At 38.7% G+C, this 23094-nt stretch overlaps 1 protein-coding gene across 1 annotated transcript; it reads right to left on the reverse strand.

Annotated features, from left to right (window-relative positions):
• Positions 1-1939: 1939 nt before the first annotated feature.
• Positions 1940-22798, reverse strand: ZRSR2 (zinc finger CCCH-type, RNA binding motif and serine/arginine rich 2). The gene is made up of 12 exons (XM_067566108.1): positions 22750-22798; positions 20875-20954; positions 20268-20343; positions 19494-19602; positions 17933-18019; positions 15598-15636; positions 13651-13766; positions 11247-11460; positions 8253-8308; positions 7876-7985; positions 6431-6914; positions 1940-2328 (listed from the first exon to the last, which is right to left on the reverse strand). The coding sequence occupies exons 1-12, from the start codon at positions 22794-22796 to the stop codon at positions 2325-2327; spliced, it is 1422 nt and encodes a 473-aa protein (XP_067422209.1). The 5' UTR covers positions 22797-22798; the 3' UTR covers positions 1940-2324.
• Between the last annotated feature and the right edge of the window lie 296 nt (positions 22799-23094).

Below are 23094 nucleotides of genomic sequence, written 5' to 3' on the forward strand. Positions count from 1 at the left end.
CCCTTCAGACTGTTCAGATGAGTAGATACATAATGTAAAATATACCTGACATCATGGAGAGGAGGAGGTAACCTAAAGGGAAAGTTACAGATGTGCAATTTAAAAGTTAGAGGGAAGTGGGTGAATCTTTTATTCGACCAACTTCTGTAGGTGAGAGAGACAAGCTTTCGAGCTTACACCGAAGTCATCTTCAGATCCGAGAAATGTACTCAAAGCATCACAGCTAAATACAAGATGGAAGAGATTGTTTAGCATAAGTAGTTAATATGTATTTCAATGGACCATTCAAGATAAAGTGGCCATTAACACCCCTCCAGTCATAGGGGTGAAGGAAAGAAGGAAGAAGGCAGCTGGGGAAGGGTTGTTAATGGGTCATCAATTGTTGTAATAAGTCATAAATCCAGTGAAAATGATAAGACAAAAACACCTTGTCACCAGTGGTTGAATAGTTTTCTCAAAGCAATCATTCTATATCAGTCCTCATCCTCAAAGGAAACCCGCACAACACTTGCAAAAGATGAGCCTAGGAGCTTAAATTCATAACTTTGCTAGATGCTAAAAATAATTACCTGAGCAGACACAGTGGACTTATGGCTTATTACAGTAATCTGTAAATCACTAACTCCCCTGCCCAAACTGCCTCCCCCCACCTTGCTGCCCTTCTGTGATGAGGGGTGTTAACAGGCCACTTCATCTTGAATGGTCCCTTGAAATATATATTAACTACTTACGCTAAACAATCTGTTCCACCTTGTATTTAGCTGTGACCCTATGAGTACATTTCTCAGACTGAAGAAGAGTTCTGTGTAATAAGCTCAAAAGCTTCTCTCTCTAATGGAGTTGGTCCAATAAAAGATATGACCTCACCCACCTTCTCACTCTAATATCCTACAACACTGCATATAACAATTTAAAAGTTCCTATTTTGATCCCTAGAAACAAGAGTAATGGCTTGCATTTACTGGTATATTATGATTATGCTCAATGAAGCACCTTTTTAAAAAAAATGCATTAACCCATTGGTACACATTAATGTCCTGACTGTCACCTTACATGCAGGTGAAACTACTAAGCTTAAGCAAAGACAAGTATTGGTATACAGTAGAACCAAACCAATTTACACTGAGGTCTTACTGAAAATTACTGAGTGACTTTCAGCATGTAACTAAACAAATAATCCAGGGTAATACACCACAAAATGTACTTTGTTCATTTATTTTGACAGTTATAAGTGTTTTGCACTATACGCTACACTTTAAAGTATTTAGTCATAATGAGATCTCTGTACAGAATTCTGTTCTGTTGCTGAGAAGTCAGTGCCATTTTTTTCTGCAAATTATACCTGGAGTAGCAAAGTTCTACTGTGTGTATCTGCAGTGATCACGAGGTGAGTGTTTTCCTAAGCCTGCTGTTTTATACTGGAGCTGACCAGGGGCTCCATAACATTTCAGTTTGCTCGCTTGAAGCAAGAAGTGCCACACATTTAGATTATTCATTTCCACTCATGCCATGTACAGAACACAGGACTCTCAAATCACTAAAATATCATTTGCATAAGGTACACTAGAGCATTTCACTCCTGTAGAATGTGCAAAAAAGAGGAGTTGCAGCTGGTATTAGGATGGCCTGCTGTTCGTGCTGTTGACGTAACTGAATTTCCTTAATTTAAAATGTCGATCCTAAAGCAGTTTTATATGTGTTTAAACAAATGTTTCTAAGGTTTACGCAGTCACTTGTATGTGCTAGGCTGCACTAAGCTTTGTAGTGATTTTGTCAAAACCTGTGACCACTGTCTTAGTATCACATCAATTTAATTGTAATAAATGTCCATTTTTACACCATTGCAGTGTGCTTATATATAATCAAAGGTCAATATTTTTGCAGGGGGAAGGTGAGATTTATAGTGATAGGTAAAAAGAATGTACAATTAAACTTAGTTACAGCAGCTGATCTGCATCAGACTTTATTAAAAATGTAAGATTCCATTTATTTACAGCTATTAAAAATCTTACAGAAAACAATAAGTTAGCAGGTAATTGAAAGCTTCAGTCACATTAAACACTTTACTGTAAAGAAACTTGATCTAAATGGATATTTAGTTTAGGCTGTAGTGCTATTTCATTTAAGAATTAAAGCCAAAAACATATTAATCGAAGGTGTTTTGGATAATACAAACTTAGCATTCAATTTCTTGTCTAGAATAAAGGGCAGTTCAGTATAGCATACACAGTCCTAATTTCAGCTGAAGTGTTTCTCTAACTGAGAGAAGCTACTCTTCATTTTTCAAAAACTGAGCACTCAACTTGTCTGGGTTCCACTTGTTTTTACCTGAAGGAAAAAAAAATATGGAAAATCATTAGTGCCCTTTCTTTAAAGAGTTTCTGCTGAGGATATAATGAAAGCAAGTTTAAGTGCAAGAGCATATTTCTCTACTTAATCCTTTTCTACTCCAGCTACTGCCATACAGTCTGTCATTTGCTTGGAAAAATACTGAGCAGTGTTCTTAAAGCATTATTTTTAAGCTGAATGCCCTGCAAAATATATTTCCAAGTGGTGAGAGTATAGAGACACATCATTTAAGGGTATAAATCAACCTCAAGCTCACCTCTTTCTCTAATTTACAAGCTGGTTTCTGCTAATTCTGCCATGCTGCAAAATTTACCTCTATAGGACAGCTGCCCTGGCAATTTAGTTTTCCTGGCAGTTCAGGCTCCATCTGGTGGATCCCCTTTGATAGCAGCACAATAAAAGTTCTGTTCTGCCTGCTTCATTCTACTTGACTTAAAAAGGGAGAGGATGTTCTGTTTTGTATTCATACTTCAGTGAAGTGATAAACCTAAATCTCTGCAAGGATGTCAGGTTTCTCTGACCAGGGTATTGTACACTAGTACACTAGTGCTGCCATTTATCCATGACCAACTAAGGCTTTTCTTCCCCCAAAGCTACCCCTCCCAACAAAAAGGTGATTGTTTTAGCCATCTGCCTGCCTCCTCTACCCATGTGTTCCTGTACTTGCTTTCCCTCCCATTTGTATCCTTTGAGGCTGGAACAAGGGCATGTAGTATATGGACTCCACAGCCTACAGGAAGGAATGCTTTTTTTTGCTGCATGCTTAAAGTGGAGTCCTGTAGTTTGCTTATAACCTACCCCAGTAAGACATTTTTTAAAGAAGCTCATAGATAAGGCCCTGAGAGACTATTATCATCTAGCCCAGTGGTTCTCAACCTGTGGCCCATGTGCCATCCTCAGGGCCATACACGTAGTCTATTTATTGTGTGGATGCAGCCCCCATAACAGAGAGAGAGCTGCATATGTGGCCCACAATGGTAAATCGGTTGTGAACCGCTAATCTAGCCTGACCTGGATAACACAAGCTGTACTGTTTTCCTGCATGAATTAGAGCATGTCAGAAAAACATCATCCTAGGGATGGAGAATCACCATAGCCCTTGCTAACTTATGCTGGGGTTAATTACCCTCCTTGTTAAAAATTGCATTTTTATTTGTAGGCAAATTGTGTAGCTTCAACTTCCAGCTGTTGGATTTTGTTATACTTTTGCTAGTCTGCACAAGAGCCATCTCATCACATTTCTGTTCCTCATGTAGGTACTTATAGATTCTTTAAGCTAAACTGATGGAACTCCTTGAATCTCTTACTACAAGGCATGTTTTCCAACCCTTTAATTATTTTCTTTGAACCCTCTTCAATTTATTAACACCTTTGAAATTGTGGCTGCCAGAACTGGATGTTGTACTCTAGGAGTGGTTGCACTAACACTATATTGAGGGGGAAGGGAGGAGAATGTGTTGTAGAAACTACCTTGAGTGAAAGTAGAACCAGACCACCTCAATCTCACATCCCCTCTAAAGAAAGCCATGTGCTGACACTGCTCAAGCTGGTGTAACTGTTTTTGAAAGCTTCACTTGCTAGTAATGAGCATGGAACTACTTTGCTTATAAGCTACTGACCTGGGACAAGAAACCATTTAACTTGGCTGACATGCAGTATAGCTGCAGTTTTCATTCTCTGAGCAGAGTACAGTGAATGACAAAACTAGCACTGCCACAGATGATGCACATTGTTGAACAGTTGTATAGTTTTTAATACAATTGTGGAAAGGCAGAGATGATCAAAGCCTGTCCTGAGAAAATGACTCTTCCCTTTAGGCATGGAAGACAAAAGTTAGAGCTGAAAAATTACCAGAAATGTTTTAAACTTGCCTTGCTTCTGCTGAGATGGAGAACCAAGAGGGCCAGAAGAAGTGAAGGGCCTGATTTTCCACTACCCTACAGCTGGCTCAGTAACTTTCTGCTTTTTTCAGAAGTATAGTGCCATGAAATGAGTTACATGCTCTGAAGAAATGCAGCAGCTGTATGGGAGCCCTGTTTAAAGTACACTCCACCATGATTAAGTAGCACTTCGATGTGGGATCTTGTCAATAGCATACAATCACGATAAACTACTTGAAATGCTGTCATAGTGGGGGGGGGAGGGGGGTCTGTCTTAGATTGTAAGCTCAGTGGAGCAAGGATTGCATTTGTACAATGCCTAGCACACTGGGGCCCCTCAGTGCTAGTTATTCCTGTTAGCATACCACATGATAGGGCCAGTACTACTACATTTTGTCAAGTCTTCATGCGGTGTAATGTCATAGAAATACACATCATGGAAAATCCATCCTCCAAATTTAGTTCCTTTCTGAATGACCTTCTGCTATTTCTCTTGCAAAATTTAAGCTTATGTTTAAAACAGGATCTCTTTTTTGGAAATCAAAATAAATAGCTCACTAAACCGTAGTGTGATTATAAAAAGCCATGCACATGACTGTTTGATTCTGAATCCTTCCCACACACTCGGATATTATGGGAAACAGTAGCACTGACGCACAAGGTACGAAAGCAGTTGGAAAATGAATGGTAACACCTCAAAGCTGTAGCAGCAGATCTGTAGCAGTCGAGTGTTTGGTGCTGAATGCATACCAGAACAGCTTAGATGTGGGGGGAAAGTACAAGTTACCACTAGTGCGTTCGCCAGCTACTATTAACCACGGATACATGGTCAAAGCTTTAGAAAAAGCTGCACCCTCAAGTCAAGGCTAGAAGAAATATTTTCTCCTTTATTTAATAGTGCGGCTGTAAGCAAGCATCTGCAATAAGGGGGATATTTTGAAGGGGATTAGTAAAGACAGCTAGGCTCCCAGTTCCTTTTGAAAAAATGAATGGGAGTTAGGTGTCTAATTGCCCTTTGAAAATCTCTCCAGTACTGTATCTAATTTATGCCCCAAGATAGTACTGATTTCAAACAACCATTTGGAATGCAATTGAAATTTTAAACACTAACCCCATCTATCAAGATTAACCTTGATTTCTAGAAGTTATTTTATTACTGCTTCATTCAAAACTATTCATTAGTGGCAGCGTGCTCTACATAGGAAAGCATAAAAGGAATTGGAATGAGGAAGTCCTGAAAGCACTACAAGCATTAATTACTCTCCTACACATACTTTACTCATTTCTTCAGCCACTCTACTCCTCAGTTAACAGCTCCTGGATTTTGGTTTTTTAGCCCTTACTTCATTTTAAAAAAGCCAAAACAAAAGAACTCATTTTAGATTACCATGCTTTGGCATTTCTATTTTGATTCATGTCCCAGCTAACTTGCTGAACCTAGTCGTTCCTTATATATATTTAAAAAAAAAAAAAAAGGCAGGAGGAGAAATAAGAATTTTTCTGCTAACGCTACATTATCTAAAGCAAGTTGACTGTTTTGGTCCATCAGGCACAAGGCCCATGAAGAGAGCTATTCAAGGTATTTCCCTTCCCCACTCCAGGATATAAGTGCATGGTCTCTACTGCTAGATCAAGGAGGCATCGGTGTGGGCTGCCCTCAATCACCTGTGCACTCCCTCTTGGTATTTTTGTTCTCCTGGCTTGCACCTCTCCTTCCCTCAGCAGGACCACCTCTGTGCTGTTCCTAGATGCAGAGTTTGCTCAGCGTCACTAGCAGGAGAGGCAAAGTGACTTTCACCTAATTTCACAATCTTAATTTCACCCCCATATTACTTCTGGGCAAGCACTGTGTGGAAGCAGCAGCACAGGAAGGTTTCTTCCATGGTGGGGAGAATTTGATCCTGATCTCCAGCTCATCATGAGATACATTTAGTTGTCTAGTCCAACAGGAAGGATTTACACAAAATATTGACTTCCCATGACCCTATGGTAAATTTAAGTAATTAAATCTGTACCATCTTTCTTAAGCTCTTATGTCCTACTTGGGTCCTTTATTATGAAGAAACTTCATTTTAATACAAGATTCACCCTAATGTAGTACACCATTATTCCTGGTACACAGCCTTCTATTGCACAGTCCTCATACATAGTATCTTTGGTCAGACAACAATTGCTCAAGTGGCAACTCAAAGAATTCTCACTTTTTTGGGGTGGGTTCATTATTTCTTCCCCTGCTGTTTGACCTCTTTTTGCCATGACTCCTGGACTGAGAGGAGCTTCTACTTCGGCTCCTACTACGACCACGTGTACGGCTACGGCTTCTGCTGCGACTACGATCTCTTCTCTTCTTCCCTCTACTACGTGACCGCCTTCGTTCCCGACTTCTTGACCTGTCAGACCGCCGTCTTTTCTTGCTCTTTTGGCTACTTTTTTTCCTCTCTGATTCTCCATTTCTTTTGTAAGAATGAGCTGGGCTGGGACTGCTCCGTCTTCTTGACTTGCTGTAGTAGTCCTCATAATGGCCTGGTCTGTTTCTTCTTTCAGAGTTTTTAGCTGACTGACTGGTCCGTTCAGGAGAAATATGTATGTCTCTATTTGCCTCCCAGAACTCATTGTGTGGATTTCTGAATACATGAAGAAAGTTGCAGTGTTTCCCTCTTGGGCATTTCTGCCTTTCAAATAAACCTGCAACAGATTTTCTTATTATTATTTTTTTTAAAAGAAGGCTACTGATGATGAACTCTAAAGGCAACTAAATCCTAATTTTTTAATGTAATGAGACAGCTATTTTCATTATCTGTTTTAAAAGATTTGTTGCACTTAATCTTTTGGCTTTTTCCACTACAGATTTTCATACCATGCCTATCAACCTCATCTACAAAGGAAAAACAACAGTTCAATTCTTATCAAAGATTACACTTCAATCTTAGTCATGAGACACATCCATCCTGATATTAGTTTTAGCTTTCAAATATTTATTCTAGTATATCATCTTGAAGTGAGCTAGTAATGTTATAACTTAACTTTTATATTACACAGTAAGCACCCTGGTTATGTAAGTTGGGTGTTGGTTTTATTTCAGGGATTTTAGGTAAAGGCATGAGGAAACCAGCCATAAATCTGCATGTACTGGCCCCTCATAGCTGAGTTGAGATCCTGTAGCTAAGAATTTTCTGTTCAAGATAAATACATTTAGGATTGAGGCAAGAGTCAACTAAATATAGTTAACACCAATCATGATGAAGAAGCTATGTTTTAACATTTCAGAACTTAACTAGGTTGCTGGTTTTGAATGAGATATAAAAACAGACACCCTGCCTATTTTACAATCATCTGTAATCCCAAAGCATTTTTCCGAAAGGTTCAGGGTGTTACTGCACCATAATTACAGCCAGTTTCCTAAATCCGCCCCCATAATTTCAGTTGGACATGATATTCAGTCCTGCCCAACGCTGGTGTAGTCAAGTTAGTGAATGTTTTCAGTTTGTCGCTTTCCACTCCAAAAGGTTCCTGTATTGTAATTTTACGTGGATCTCTCTCTGATTTGAAAGCCTGTAAAAACATCACTTCTTAATCTTTCAGTTCTGCAATAATCCTTTCAATAATGAGAGACTTTCCCTTTTATAAAGGTTTATCCCTGACATACCACATATAGCAGTTTTCCACCTTGTCACTGGGCAAAATTCACACTGAAGCTGTCGTCCTGCATACCATCGTCCATTGAATAGAGTAAGGGCTTCTTGACAGTCTCGCTCCCTTTAATTTAAAGATAAGACAGCATGTAGCGTGGGGACCTCATACAATCCTTTAAATTCTGTTTTCTACCAAATTTGGACTCTTGCTGCAGTATGGGAATTAACATAAAATAGGGTTTAAGTGACATTCAAACTTAAGTAAAATGGAAATATGGAATTAAACCTTTCAGAACCCAACAGGAAATAGTAAAATTTTTATTACTAGGGTACTGCTTATGATCTAGAGTGTTTGTCGAGTGTCATAAAAAGTTAACTGCAAAGCACTTACGATTGGTACTGAACGTACACATTTCCCCGCAGGTGAGGCTCAAAGTTGCAACTGACCTAATAGGAGATGAAATGTTAGATTAAGGCATCTGAAAAATTGAGAGATCCATAATAGCTCATTCATGATGGAATTATACTCACCCCAATTTAGTTCATGCATAGGGTGACAAGAAAGTAAAAGGATTTTATTTATTGGTTTTTCAGGCCTGGTTTTCACAGACAGGTTTAATAAAACTAAATACTTAGTTTTGTTTAAATTGAGGATTGTTTATTTAAAAAAAAAAGGTATTCTTGATTTGTCTGAACAACATTTAAAATCGTTTGCTTTGATGTTAAACACAGAAGTTTCCTTTTCCCTTTATAGCTGACAACTCTCAGTTGAATGTGTGTGTGTATATATATATGTGTGTGCGTGTTCAACTGAAAGTTGTCAGCTATAAGGGGAAAAGGAGTCACACACCTCATACTACAGCCTCATACTCCTAATTAGGTTCTGTTTTATCCTCACCATATGATTAATCTTCCTGATTACATGGTGTGCTGTCCAGCTGGACTGTAAGAATGCATCACCAATACTACCAAGATAGTCAATGCCAGCTGGACTTTTAATAGCTAATGATAGTTATTAGTAATAAATGCTAGAAGTGCTGCTGGAGTTGCTAATGCTCATCATTAGACACTAACAGCACTTATACGAGAGGGAAAACTGACAAAATAAGGGGGAGAATGAATAAGGAGATGGAGAAAAAGAGTAAAGGTGAAAAATCAAAAAAGAAAAAACAACTGCAACACATTTCATCAGACAAGCAATGCTGGCACTGGAAAAGTTTGATATTGTGAGAGGTTGTCGGAGCGGAGCAATAGCAAGAATTAAATCATCAGAAGTGTAAAAAAAATTGGGGTCAATGCCCTTTTAAATGCAAGATACTCCAGCTCTGAAGCAGGCACTAAGCACTAATGCCTAAATTCACATAAGACCATCTCATTCTGACTTGGAATACAGAAGAAAGAAGGCCACTTTACAAATAGCTCTTACATATTTAGCTCCTCCTGTTATTTTCTTTTCTGTATTGTATCATAAGGTTGGCATTGAAGGTGATTTCGCTGGCATGGCTTGTTTGCTCAAACAGATTTTCTAGTCTTTGTGAAATTTTACATAAAGGTATGTTATTTCAGAATTAACTTACTGATCAGATGGAAGTTACCCAGGCTGAAAATGCTTAGGATTGGAATTTTCAGACAGCTATAGGTGAAATACTTGAATACGGAGAATTTGAAATTAACTCAATTATTAGTAAGTAGCAAAGTCAATGTATTGCCATGCTCTCTGATCCTCTGAGCCTCCTTATGAATTGCACTGTTGATAGCATTCAGGTGGGAATTTTGTTTTCTAATACAATTCCCTACAGTGGACAAATGTATTGTACAATAAGAGAAAAATATTCTGGGGGAAGGAGAGAAAGAAAATCCAACAAAAGGAAAGAGGATAGAAGAAGAAAGATGAAAAATAATCAGGACAGCTCATGAGAATATAGTTCTCTTTCTTGGAACAGATCATAATTTAAGGCTGTAAGAAAAGAAAATGATGGGTTTTTTGGTTCAAAGGTTGTGGCCACAGTTGATTAAAGTTGTGGTTTTGGTGTGGAGGGCCTGAGCCTCTGTGCCCTAGAGTTGGCCCCTGCAGAGACCCCTGGAGGCGTTTGGGGGGGAGGGGGGCTGGCACTGCCGGGGCTCCGCTGTCCCAAGCCCTGTACCTGTGGGAGACACAACACCCAGCCTGGCCCCATTCACTTGGGCCTCCCCAAGCCCATCCTCTGATGCAGCTGGGCAGCCACAGAAGGTGAAGTCCTCAAGCTCACACAGGAGCTGCTGCTTTTTGGCAGGCCTAGCCCACATCACCGGATGAAGGCAAAACCACCAGGGTGAAGTGCAAGGCCAGCCCCAACAGGGCCGAGTGCAGGCAGCAGCGCTCACCACAGAGCTGGGGCAGTGAGAGGGGCAAGCTTCCTGGGGAACCTGGCCTCAACCCACATGAATCTCTGGCTCCATTCTTTTCCTCATCAGCCTCTGCCCCCACCAGGTCAACGAAATGGCAGCCAAACCAATGCCACTCAAACTTGCAGCAACTATAAAAAGCTACAGTTTCCGCAACAAAATCACAGCTGCAATTTTCTTACAGCCTCAATCACAATGTAAGTCAAGTGAAGGTAGGAAGGGAAAGAAGGTACAGCAAACATGATGCAGTAAGTAGGGATGGTTGAATAGTATTTAACTGTTTAAGAAATTGCACTAGTATGTTACTGAACATATCTTTGTGATATTCTACCATTTCTCACTGATCATGTACTATTCAAATATTTTACTTTCATCCTAGTTCAATTTGTCAAACAAATAATTTTCTACTCTTCATCCAGCCCTAGTAGTAAGTTATATTTTTTAAAAGTGAATTAAATAGAAAGATGACTGACAGTGTTCCAAATACATCAAGCATATAACCATTTTACTCCTTTAAATTGCCATAGGCATAGCTTGTAGGGGGAAGGAGGAAGGGCAGGGGACACACGGCCATGGCAGCACAGCTACATTTATTTTGGCTAAAAGACTCTTGGGTAGTAGATGGTTGGTAAAATTTTCCAGCCCTGAAAATGATCTGAGTGTGCTGGACTGTTCCAAAAGCTTAGTAAGATGGGTGTGGAAAAAAGTAGATTGTTTCAGAAGATAATTGTATAAATATATTGTGAATTTGTCCCAGCATAAGTTTTGGGAGGGATTACGGATGTAAAAAGAGTGCTCTTGAAGAAATACAATCCTCTGTGATGGCATGGATATTAGTTTACAATTGCCAAGAGAAGAATGCAGTTTGAATTATGAAATTGTACATTAAACTTAAGGTATGGCATATTCCACAACTGAGAAGTACACTAGTCAAGACTGGCAAAGGAGCAATGCTGGTATGCGAGAGATGTGATGATTATCATTGGGCTCATACGCTTACCTTGAACTGAATAACTTTTCCCACATTCTTGAACTCAGGCAGCACATCTTCATAGAAGTCTAAGAACTGCTGGTAGGTCTCCTCCTCGCTGTACTCAAGACTCGCATCCGTATCATAGTCATCTCTTCTACACTGCTCCATCCCAAATGTAACAAACATACCTCTGATAAGAAGTGTCTGACTAGATGTTGGGTAATTATGTTTGCGGGAACACCTATATAATTTATGGCAAAGAAAAAAAACCCTTCACTTTCAGCAAAGGCTACACCTGCTAAAGCTGCAAACATTTGCTATTTCTAGATCCACTAACAGCTCGGAATTGCAAGAAAATATTCTAAAAAAGAGCCTCATTAGTGTAATTACAAGAATCAGCAGATTTCAAGGAGTAAAGCAGGTCATTCAAGACAAGTTTCCTGATAGTCTTAAAGCATCCTACCATACACAAACACCATCAGTGTTCACAAACACAAAAAGTAATCAGCTGGAAATTAAAAAAATCATGAAAGGCGTTTATTCAAATGCTGTTATTTTGAAAAGTGTATTCAATTTTTAAGGGTCTTGCACAACATTTTAAAGTCTTACTTCTGTAAGAACTCCTCCATTCTTCTCTGCAAAATTAAATAACTTGTACTTAAGTAAATAAAGCTACTCTCATCCTATTGGGAAGGGGAAGGAAAATCAGGCCCCAGGTTGTGAACATCTGCAGCTGTTGAAGTATCAGATTTTACAAGTGACAGCACTGTACAGACATGTTATTTTAACCTACATCACATCATGCTACTGGTCACAAGAGGCCTTCAGCTGCTGCAATACAGTGTTCACCCATAATAGCCTGAAGCTCAGTGAGACGACTGCTTCTGAATGAAAAGATTTTCACAATGCTTTAGGATCTCTGCTTCAAACACTCTCCTGTTCACCCAGGTAACTGAGTCAATGAGCTCTGTCCAAAATGTGCTGGTTCTTTCTTGGATAGCATACTGCAGAGGATACCTCAGATATAATGCAATCAAACTACAGCATTTATTAAAACTATATATGAACAAATCTTACATCATAGGAAACTAAAATTGGAAACTACAGAAACAACATAGCTATAAAGCTAGTAGGTTTGTTCATGACATAGAAACAAATGTTATAAAGTAGTACCCCATTTATTCAGCCCTCCATTTATCCACTCTTGGTATTAACTGAACAACCATGACTACAGGGCCAGAAGTGGGCTATTTCCCCTATGGGACGCTAGATGGCACTGTACCATAGCACTTTCCCATTCTCTGGATTATCCCACTTTTTGATTATCTGATCTGGCCCTGCTCCCAGTTACATCAGAAAAATGGGGTTCTGCTGATTGATGCATACTCCAATCCTATCTACTGTAATATGTTTTCATTTTTGATGCAAGAGTCACTTTTGAGTCCTGCTAAGATCAACCTCAACATGCAGAGACAAGTGATTTCCACAGGTTATTTATGAATTATATAAAAAGGCTTCATCTCAGGTTTAAATTTGCTGCCTTTCAATTTGATTGTATGACCCTTTCTTGTATTGCAAGATGGTAAGAATACCCTACTGACCTTCTGTACCATTGATTTTATATATTTCATAACAGAAGAGCACCCAGGAAAGGCAACAAGTGTGATTCAAGTCATCAGAACGGATTAAGGGTTATTAAGTTTTCTGAGATAATAAGTAAGAGAGTAGATGCGGTCAAGTAGTTCTGATTACCTTGTCTCATAATAGGAGAACTGGGGGATTCCCAATGAAATTAAAAGGAAAGATTTAAAACCACTGATATTAATTTTAATTTTTACACAATATATAATTAACCCATGGAACTCACTGCCACAAGATACCATGGAGACAAAGAGTTGAGAAGGTTTAAAAAGGATTCAGTTGAATAGTAAAAACATCTGCAGTTGAAATAGCTAGGATGAGGTTTAAAAGTGAAATCAACTCATTATATTATTAATTAATTAAATAAATAAATAAATATCAAATTAGATGGACCACGTGCAATGGTCACGTGTACTGTACAAATAATGAGATACTGGAAAGTCACGACACACTTCCAGTCATGCAGATGTACACTAACTTGCTTTTTTAACTGTTTTAAGTACAGTGTATGCAAAATTAATTAATACATCTGACTCAATATGTTCTTTTGGAGCCGCACCAATAATAATAGGAAACTGGATTTACGCTGATGGCAAATGATCTACCACTGCAAATGCGTCTGCTGAATCAGTCAGTCAGATCAAAACAGGGACCAGACTATTAGCAGTTTGATGTTCTAATAAAAAAAAGCCCGATTCTGACTATTCACTGCTTTTACTCTCAATTTACAGCTATGTAACTGAGAACTGAATCCTATACCATGTTATATTCCCAACATTTGATCAGTTACCTGTCTCCAAATCTGCAGGATCCTGTTTTGATATAAAATGGGCAATTAGCTCTATCTTTCTCCGTTCCTATATTCTCGGGGGGTTCTGGGTTATGCCAGGTAGCACCATTTTCCAGCTGTTTAAAAAGACCATTAACATACCGTTACTTTAATGAGCAGAAAACCGTAAAATAAACAAATATAAATGTGACGGCAAGGAGTCAAATTCAATCCTTATGTAATTCAATCTTGTCACTCTGACACCAGGTGAGTTTGAACCAAGGATTTTAAATACCACTCTATATGGTAATCCAATGCCTCTAATCTATCCAAAGATGGATAGCTCTTTCTTGATAACTACTCAGATTTGAGAAAACTCTTTAAAAAGTTAATTTATAAGATAACAGAGAAATTTTCTATTTGCTGGAGTCAGGGAAACATTAAGTTTTTACAGACAATGACAACACTGACAATGACTTGCACTGGACATGCACCCTCAAAGAGAATTACAAATATTCTCTCTTGAGTTAAGGGAGCTAGATCCCCACCATTCCAGCAGAGGGGGATCCTCAAGGAAGAGATTTACCCCATAATAAGAATAATCCCATAATAATAATAATCCCAGGACAGGGAGAGTGTAACAGTGGCTAAAGACACTTTTGCGCCTCCTTTCCTGAGTTGGGCTGAATGCTTTTTGGCAGGAACTGAGGGCTGGGTCCATTGACTTAATTTATCCTTATAACAACTGTAAGCAAGTATCAATTTTTATGCAGATGGAAAAAATGAAGTAGGGGTTAAATAAAGTAACATGGCTCAAGGCCACAGAAAAAAACTCAGAGCTATAACTGGGACTAAAACGCAGGAATTCCCCATTTCTAGTTCTGTACTCAAGCCATTGGCCTAGGACTCCTAAAACTTAGTATGAGATTACCAAACTGCAAATAATTGTTGACTAGAAACAAAGTTAAAAGCACCCTGAAAAAGGTGAATTTTCCCCATTTTAATAAGTGAAGCAGTTTGGAAAAGCATTGAAGCAATGCTTTTCACACCAAATAAACGGAAATTTCTGATTATTTACTGTTGGCATTTCTGATCCTTTTACTACTGATGGTACCGTTTGGGAGGGGGTGGCTTCAGCAGTGGTAGAATTTACCAACTGAAACCTTGTATTTTTCAATTTAAAACTCCAATATACTATATTTTTCCTTTGTTTCTCTTCCAGAAATGCCAGAGGTGTATTTAGAGCCCTAGACAATGAACACAGTCAGCAGTTTTCCATCCAGATTTTCTCAATCAGAAATTTAGTTCCCTTGCTCAGTCGAAACATAATTGAGAATCCAATACTATTCCAATGTGCTAACAGCAATCGACTCTGAAATGGCTAACTATAATTAAGTTTACGTTTCAGATACATGCAAGAGTCTATTCAGTGGAAGAACCTTTATAAACCTTAACTGCCTGGGTGAGATAAAGTGAGTTGTTTTCTTTTAAAGAAATGGAGAGACTAAATTCAGGCACTGAGATCAAATTTAAGAGCATCCTGCAGATTTTCTTACTACTTTTTGCCAATTTGAGATCTGCACTCTTCCAAGTGCCCAAATGGGTCCCTCTTTTTTTCAGAATCAGTGCTCTCTCCTGCTGCAGACTGCTTTTATTCAAAACAAACACACCATCATATCAAGTCTTCAGTGGCCCAGAAAGCAGAATCCCAGAGTCATTCTAGACCTATGTCTAGAACAGCAACAAGCATGCATAGCTGCACTGCTACCCAGTAGCGAGAAATGTGCTTAATTGTATGTTCCAGCCAATAAATACATTGTTTATGGCTAATGGAAACCACTACATATTAAATTATACCAGGCCCATTAGCTTCTCTTCAGAAGAGATGAGTATCATGTCAAAAGACAAAAGTCACGTGGTAGTCAATAGCCATCTTTCAATTCTTTATTAAAAAGAGACTGAACATACCTGACTTTCAGCTTGATCCAGCATCTTCTGCACAGCTTCCTATAAATGGTGCAAACACAGGACTAGTGAAAACCCTGAAGGGATGTAACTCATCTGGTTTCTTTAGTTAAGAACCTAATTTGTAATATTTAATGACCAGACACTCTAAAGAAGCGTGGTTTGTTTTAAAAATGCTGAAAATTTAATTTTTGCTTTGCAGTATGTCACACCCCATTTAGTGTTAAAGGATACATCTGAGAAGACTTTGATGTAGATGATAATTTTCTAATATCTAAATACTCGAGCACTTCAAAAAGTTACTTTTAAAACTACTAGTTTTCTTTCTCTACTTTTGCTGCCACTGAATTAAATGTTACTTTGCACACAACATATCTCTGACACTAACACTCTACTTGATAAGTGGGGCATAAAAATAATGGAATTTAGGACAAGCCAAGAGAAGTGACCACTTAAGTTTAAAATGCATTTTAATATTAATAAATTAACTTTGGATTTTCCTAGTCATAGGCCTTTGTGCATACACACAGCCACTCAGTAACATCTATAGCAGAAGTTTAATTATGCTTACACCAGGGATCTCCCTCCACAATTTCAAATTTCTTTTTGGGTATGTATGTATGTGAGGGCTTCAGTTTAAAGGCTGATTTTGGTTTTGGATTTTATTTTAGCTCAGGTATTCTCATTTTTTTTTTGTGTCCTGAACCACATGTTAATAGCAATTGGCAATTCAGGAACCAGTTTTAGCTAACAATTCATATATTTCTGATGGCCAGAAGCAACAAATACACATTCCCTTTAGTTTAAAGCATGACACTTTTTCTGCCAGCTTGGTAGTTCTCTTCTGTATGGTCTATTAGATTCCGGGAATTCAAACTAACTCCTTATTTCCACCACTCTCTTCCCCTTTAGTAATTTTAATCTTTTTATTGTTTTCTCTTATCTCCATTTCAGTCTATCCCATCTTGTTTGAAGTTCACATCTTCATCTTCGTTTGGACATTAGAATCATACACAGAAGACATGCATCATAGCAACTTTCTGTTGGATGGAGGGACGGGGGGAAGTGGTGGATTGAACTGCTTTTGCAGCCATTCCCAGCTCCTGTTGGCCCAGGGAACGAGGGGCATAATTCTGCCCCAACCATGTCCCTTTCCCTCCTTTTACAGTCTCTATTCTTTCATTTCATTTGGATCAGTCTTCTATCATCCTAGTCTATTGTCCACTTCTTCCACCCACCTCCATTTTACTTTTGATTTTATCTTTATCCAGATGATCATATCTATATGTTAGTGGCTGCTGCCGCCACTCATATCACTTCCTCAGTAGTTCCAGAAAGAGAGTGACAATTCCTGTCAGTGTCACTCTTTTGCTTCTACTGGAGAAGTGTTATGTACAACAGCCCAAGCAGAAGGGAAAACGGCTTGTTCTCACTCCTCTTCTGCTGCAGCTACTTGAAGATGGCGATGGGCCGAATCATATTTTTGTTTCTGATGAAGCAGCTCTGAGTGAAACTGAGTAGGATCAGATCAGTTTTCATCCCTTGCTGCTCTGGAGAAGTTGAAATGAGACAGATGAACTTCAGAAAGTTGTGATCATCCCTCCCCTATGAGAATGGACCTGACTTTGGACCTTTGTAGGAGGAAATCCCGGGGGACAGCTATCCTCTCTCTAAATTTCTAAACAGGTGCTTTACCAAATAACTTTAAAAAAATTAATTATACAGCTATTAACACTTTTTGATATTGTGTTCTTCCCCACCCAACAAATTATGAAAAAGATACATCCTGATGAATGAGTCAGATAAAGAGGACCTGTAACATCTTTTGAGTAAGAACACTGTTAAGGAACAGCAGCAATATAATTCCAGATTAATGTTAGGAACTTTCTTAAAATGATTACACTAAGATTGCTCAGATATTTTATAGGGAAAACATACAATACTATGTTACGAGTTACCTTGAATGTGTCCACATGTTAGTGCACATGTGAGAACTGATACCAACAATATACCTTCACATTTGCCTGATGCAAATAATTACAGGGGAAGTATAATACAAGAAGCCACATGTTGCTACACAAACCTAAAGGATTTAGCTACTTTTTGTTTAATTTTTATCCCCAGTAAAAGGCTTCATTATAGTAGAATAAAATACGCAGGGTCTATTTCCAGGTCTCAGAAAAACACCCTGTCAACTATTTCCACTCCCCATTTTTTAACTCCAATAAACAGATGCATAAAGAGCTGTCTTTTGACATTTATATATAAATTGTAGACTGTTACATCTGGTACTGTAAGAGGATATGCAGTGTGTTTATCCTCCTAGTGCAGGCATCACCTCTCTCTCTCTCTTCTCTTGTTGCTTCTGCTCCTCCTCTTCTCTCTCCTTCCTTTGCTGTTCTTCCCATTCTTCTTTTATCTTTCTCTTTATAAAAAATAATACAAACTCTTCATTTTCTTGGTAAATGATTAAAAGAAGATTCTTTCAAAAATACAATACATACATACATGTATGTGAATGAGAAAACTATAGGTAAATCCAAAACCATAATCCAGAATGGATTATTTTATAGCAAAGCAATTTAAATCATAGATTTTAATCATGACTGAAATCAGCAAGCAGGAAACCCTGATTTAAATCTTGAAGTATAATTCTGTTTTGCATTTATACATTTTAATTATTTTCCTAAAGAAATGCTCATTCTCATTGTTTGAACTTGTTGATTTGCAACTAAATATAGCCTTTCTGCTAAATTTGGTACTTTCTACAAAACAGAAGGATACACTATATATATCTATATACATTTAAGCTATTATATAGCTTAATTTATATTTATTTAGATTCTTAATGTTTACATTTTTTATTATGGTAAAAAAATGGTAAGTGATGCATTTCTTATTTACTAGATAATATTTTATCTGCAATTTGTGTCAAGATCTATTTGGATGGAAATTTGAATTAAATTAAATATGCACAAAGATAGCATTTTAAAATTTTTGTTATTGGTAAAATAAAACTACCTTCAATGCGCTGAACACAAGAAAAAAATTAATCAAAACATGTTTTGCATTTAAAACTAACTGATTTATTAAATAAAGGAAATATAATCTTTAAAGAGTGAATTGAACTGATTGTTTTTGGTCATCAAGTCCTTCAAGATTTTAGAACTAGTAGATCTCATACTGTCACACCTAGACCGGTAGAAGAAAACAAGCTTTCCTGCTTTTCCACTTCCCCATTGATTTCTTAACTCCGAATGAATAACATTCATTTCACTGAACTTATTGAATAAATTAAGAAGAAGAAAATATTGTCTCTGCATCTGCAGAAGAACTACTGCTGTCAAAAGCTGGCTCAGCACTTCAGCGAACGGATTCGAGGTGCTTAGCCAGTGCCTTTCACCAGTTCACTGGTTGACTTTCTTTAAAACTTGCCACCAAACATGAACATTGAATATTTGTATTTAAGTTAAATTATTTTCATAATTATAGTAAAAATAGGCCTTAACATATTTCATATTGTCATTTCATATTTAATTTTAAATGGGTTCAATTTTTAACAACAAACGTGTGTTTAATTTAAATATTTAAAAAATCTGATTTAAAAAAAAATCATTGATTTTTATCCACCCTGCCACCAATCTTTGATATGTTAACCTTTCCAGAACTGAGTTTTTAGATGTATGGTAAGGGTGGTCAGCACATTGGATAGATATCCTTTGGTGAGGAGTGGTTAGTGTGTTTTTTTAAGATCAAAACTGAAGAAAGAGTTTACAAGTTCAAAACATATTGGACTTCAAGCACTACGTATCTGCTACACAAGAGAAAGACATTAATATTTTTTCCTGAAGGATGAGCCGTGTAGTACAGTTAAACACTGTTCTCAATTTATACTTCACCTCCTCTTCTTCCTGAACTCTTCTTGCGGCCTCTTCTTTTTCCTTCCTAAGCTTGAAGTCTACTTGAGCCCTTTCTTCTCTCAGCAACCATTCCTCATGTAATTTTTGCCTACCAATAAAATCAGATACTACTTAGCAACATAAGGTTAAATTTGTGGACTTACTTTTGTGTATATTTCATGTGCCACGGTTGCAGGCTTATTAAACATAGTTGTAATTAGTTAACACAGCAAGACATTACAAAAGTATTTTTTAACATTACATTTCCTCAAAAAGGTGCTTATTCAGATTCTTTTGATACCAAAGAGCCATTTTGATTCTGGACAAAAAAAAGGGGAATTAAACAGAATTTTAGAAAGTTATAAATCCACTGTTGTTCTGTTGCCAGATGATGAGTTTTGTTGGATATGCTTCCAATAACTATGTCAACATTAATTCTGGGCAGGACTAGAACATAATGTTTGCTGGCCATAATAGCCAGCCATATGTTTGTTGCTTCTCCTAGAAGCTAAAACTAGGCACTGATTTAAACTTTCCAATTTAGTGATTTTGGTTAAATTGTTGCATATGTTATGGATACACGGAAGTCGAGTTTATTTGAAATTCCTGAGCACAGAAAACTCAGTTGGAGCCACAGTTAATTTTTCAGAGAAATCTGACTGTATGCTACATAATATGGATAAAAATAAATTTTGATTTAGCAGTGAAATTAAAGAAAAGACTAAACAACAATTTTCCAACTGCCAATATTATTTTAAACTCCAAATTATTTACCTTTCAGCCTCAAGTTGTTTTTCCTCTTCTTCCAGTTCTTCCTCTTCAGGCAATGGTTCATCTTTTTCTGTGATTTCTGAGGAAAAAGTAACATGTCCCTGTTTTTCTCCTGGCCTTTACCACTGTATATAAAAAAATGCTTATATATATATATATATACACACACACACACACATACACATATACACACACACCTTCAAATTACAGCTACATTAATTTTTTTAATTAGTTTCTCCTTAAACTAAACATCAAAAGATGTTTATTCAGATATTCATGTGTTACTGTACATGCTTTCTTTTAATTCTTTGGACCTACATTTAAGATTTATTTTAAAAAACATTAAGAAGTTTAAAAAATATTTACTAACATATTGTTCTACGTCATCTGATGCTGTATGTGGGTAATAATACACTACATGCTCAGATTGTCTAAGGAAAATTTCTATTTTATAAATCTCATTCTTCTGGAGCATCATTAAAATTATGTATCTTCTGGTCCTTCAGATAATGTGGCTCACATTTTAATGTATCTTTTCTTTTCTTTCTGACAAGAAAAAATAATTGGCATATCCTTAACAAAGCAGCACCAAAAAAGATTTAGCTATTACCTGAATCTCTTAATCTGGCAAGTGCTTGTCTCCTTTTCTTTCGTTTTTCTTTCTTCAAAATAGCTCTGTATTTTTTATGACTGAAGATGGTAAAGTACATCACTTGTATTATAAAAGGTCATCAGAACATTTTTGTTGTATAGTTAAAAATTACAAGTTTATCAGTAACACAAAAGTCATATCAAAGGTGCTAAATAATGCCAAATATTCACAGAAGCAGTATTGCTATACAAGTTTCAGACATTAGTTTAAAAAAAGCAGCAAAACTTGCAGTCAGAATTGTGGCTGGCCAGTAGTAATAATCATAGTTGGCCAAAAAAACCCAGCATCTCATTCTCCTTGAGCTCTTTGCTGCTTTTGACATTACATTGCTGATCACGCACTCCTTAACATCATATTCTTCTTTGGCTTATGACCTGTGAGGAGAGGAAGCTGGCACTGACATTTTTTGACACCATACTCTCCCAGTTATTCTTATATCTCCCTGATTGTTCCTCTGGCATCTCTTGTGGTGGGTCATCTTCCTCCTCTCTTCTGCAGTCTGTGAGGCTCTTAAGACTCTCCTTGCTCTCTTCCCCCTCTAAATATTGTCTGGGTATATAAATACTTTAGATAATTTTCAGATTTACCTTTCAAATTCTAAATTCTAGCCAATATCATATTGCAGCCTGTGTCTGAGAGCTCTGTATCAATGTGGCTCTCCGTCAAGGTAAATATACTGCAGCCAACACTGAACTCATGATAATTTCCTTCTGAAAGCCCTTCTACTTCTCCAGTTTCCTGTCACTATTAACATCACCACCTGACTGCCTCTCATTCAGGCCTTTAATGGGGTTTGGGGGGGGAGGGGAGAGAGAAGAATCATCTTTGACTTCTCTCTTTCTTGCCCCATATATTCAAGCAGGATCCAAAAATGTTGCTGCTTCTTCCTCCATAACACATCTACAAATCTATAACTTTATTTCTTCTCAGACAGCTCAGAATTCTCATCCATGTCACATCATCATCTATCTCCTACAGCCACCCTTACCCCCCACTAGGCAATTTACACAGCTGTTAAAATATCTTCCATGTCTATCCAGTCTAAATGCATCTTCCTCTCTTTGCATCTCTTCACTCGATCTCCATTTCACCACATCACATTCGAGCTTCTTTGACCTCTCTTTCCACGCCCTTCACAACCCAATCCCTTAGTCCAGGGGTAGTCAACAGGTGGATCACGGGCCAAAGGCAGACTTTTGAACAGACCCCGACATCTTTATATCTACTTATTATCATTATTGGGTTTTTTTTATTATTGTTATTTCCTCTGTTGTCTGAACCTTGACCAAGAAATTTGGACCCTGGCAAAAAATAACCAACTACCCGGCCTTAGTTCCTTCTTGCCTGAAATCATCCCTCTGTTGCCATCAATAGCAACAGCCTTCGGCCAGGTTCTCCCTCAACACATCTCTGCGCCTGCTTCCGTGCTGCCCCTTACACAGTTACCTCCCCGCTCACCCAGCTGCCACCCTCTAGCCCAGAGGACCAGATCCGCCACGGTGGCTAGGCGGGCGGGCCGGGGGCTGCGCGGGGGGGAGGGGAGCTGACTAGCTGCAAGGCACAGACGAGTGACGGACGCTACACGCGCGTGGGGAAAGGGGGTCGTAGCGCGAGGCAGGGATCGTGTTTACGCCACTCCCGACCCTGGCGTGTGGGGGGCGGCGGAGGGGCTCTCTCAGGGTGACGGTTGTTGCTAACGGTAGCAGCGAGGCGGGGGAGGAGAGCTGCCGCCAGCACGGGGCCCAGGTCCGGCACAGCAACGGGGAGCGGCCCCCCTGCAGCGCCAGTGTCAGGCGGGGCGAGGGGCCGGCACGGCAGCGCCCCCGGACTCACCCCAGCTTCTCCGGAGCCGCCGGGAGGAGCAGCATGGGGGCCGCCATGTTGAGTAGCGAAGGGGGACGTCACATGATTAATGACGACACCGGAAGAGGCTAAAACGGCGCCTTTTCCTTCCGTCCGCTTCCCTAAGCCAGGAGCCATGAGTAGAACCGCGCGTGCGCGACGTGGGGAAGGGAGGGGGGTTGGTGTCTGGGCGACGCTGCGGGCATTGGGGGGGGACGATGGGGCGGGCTGCCGTGCGCATGTGCGGCGAGGGCGGAGCGGGGCCCTGAGCAAAGAGAGGGGGATGGGGCGGGCATGGGTAATTCTTCTTCACCCCGACACTCTGACCCCTCCCTC

Source organism: Emydura macquarii, unplaced genomic scaffold (assembly GCF_026122565.2).
Source record: "Emydura macquarii macquarii isolate MOO-44397 ecotype Brisbane River unplaced genomic scaffold, CSIRO-AGI_Emac_v2 contig_2734, whole genome shotgun sequence".
NCBI lineage: Eukaryota > Metazoa > Chordata > Testudines > Chelidae > Emydura > Emydura macquarii.

Excerpts from the sequence above, each read along its gene's own strand:
- ZRSR2 (XM_067566108.1), bottom strand. The coding sequence starts at position 22,796 with ATGGCGGCCCCCATGCTGCTCCTCCCGGCGGCTCCGGAGAAGCTGGG. Across the intron at positions 18,020-19,493 it reads GAGTTCAGGAAGAAGAGGAG|AGAAAGATAAAAGAAGAATG; the intron begins GTGAAGTATAAA and ends TTTTTTATAAAG. Across the intron at positions 8,309-11,246 it reads GAAAAGTTATTCAGTTCAAG|GTCAGTTGCAACTTTGAGCC; the intron begins GTAAGCGTATGA and ends ATCTCCTATTAG.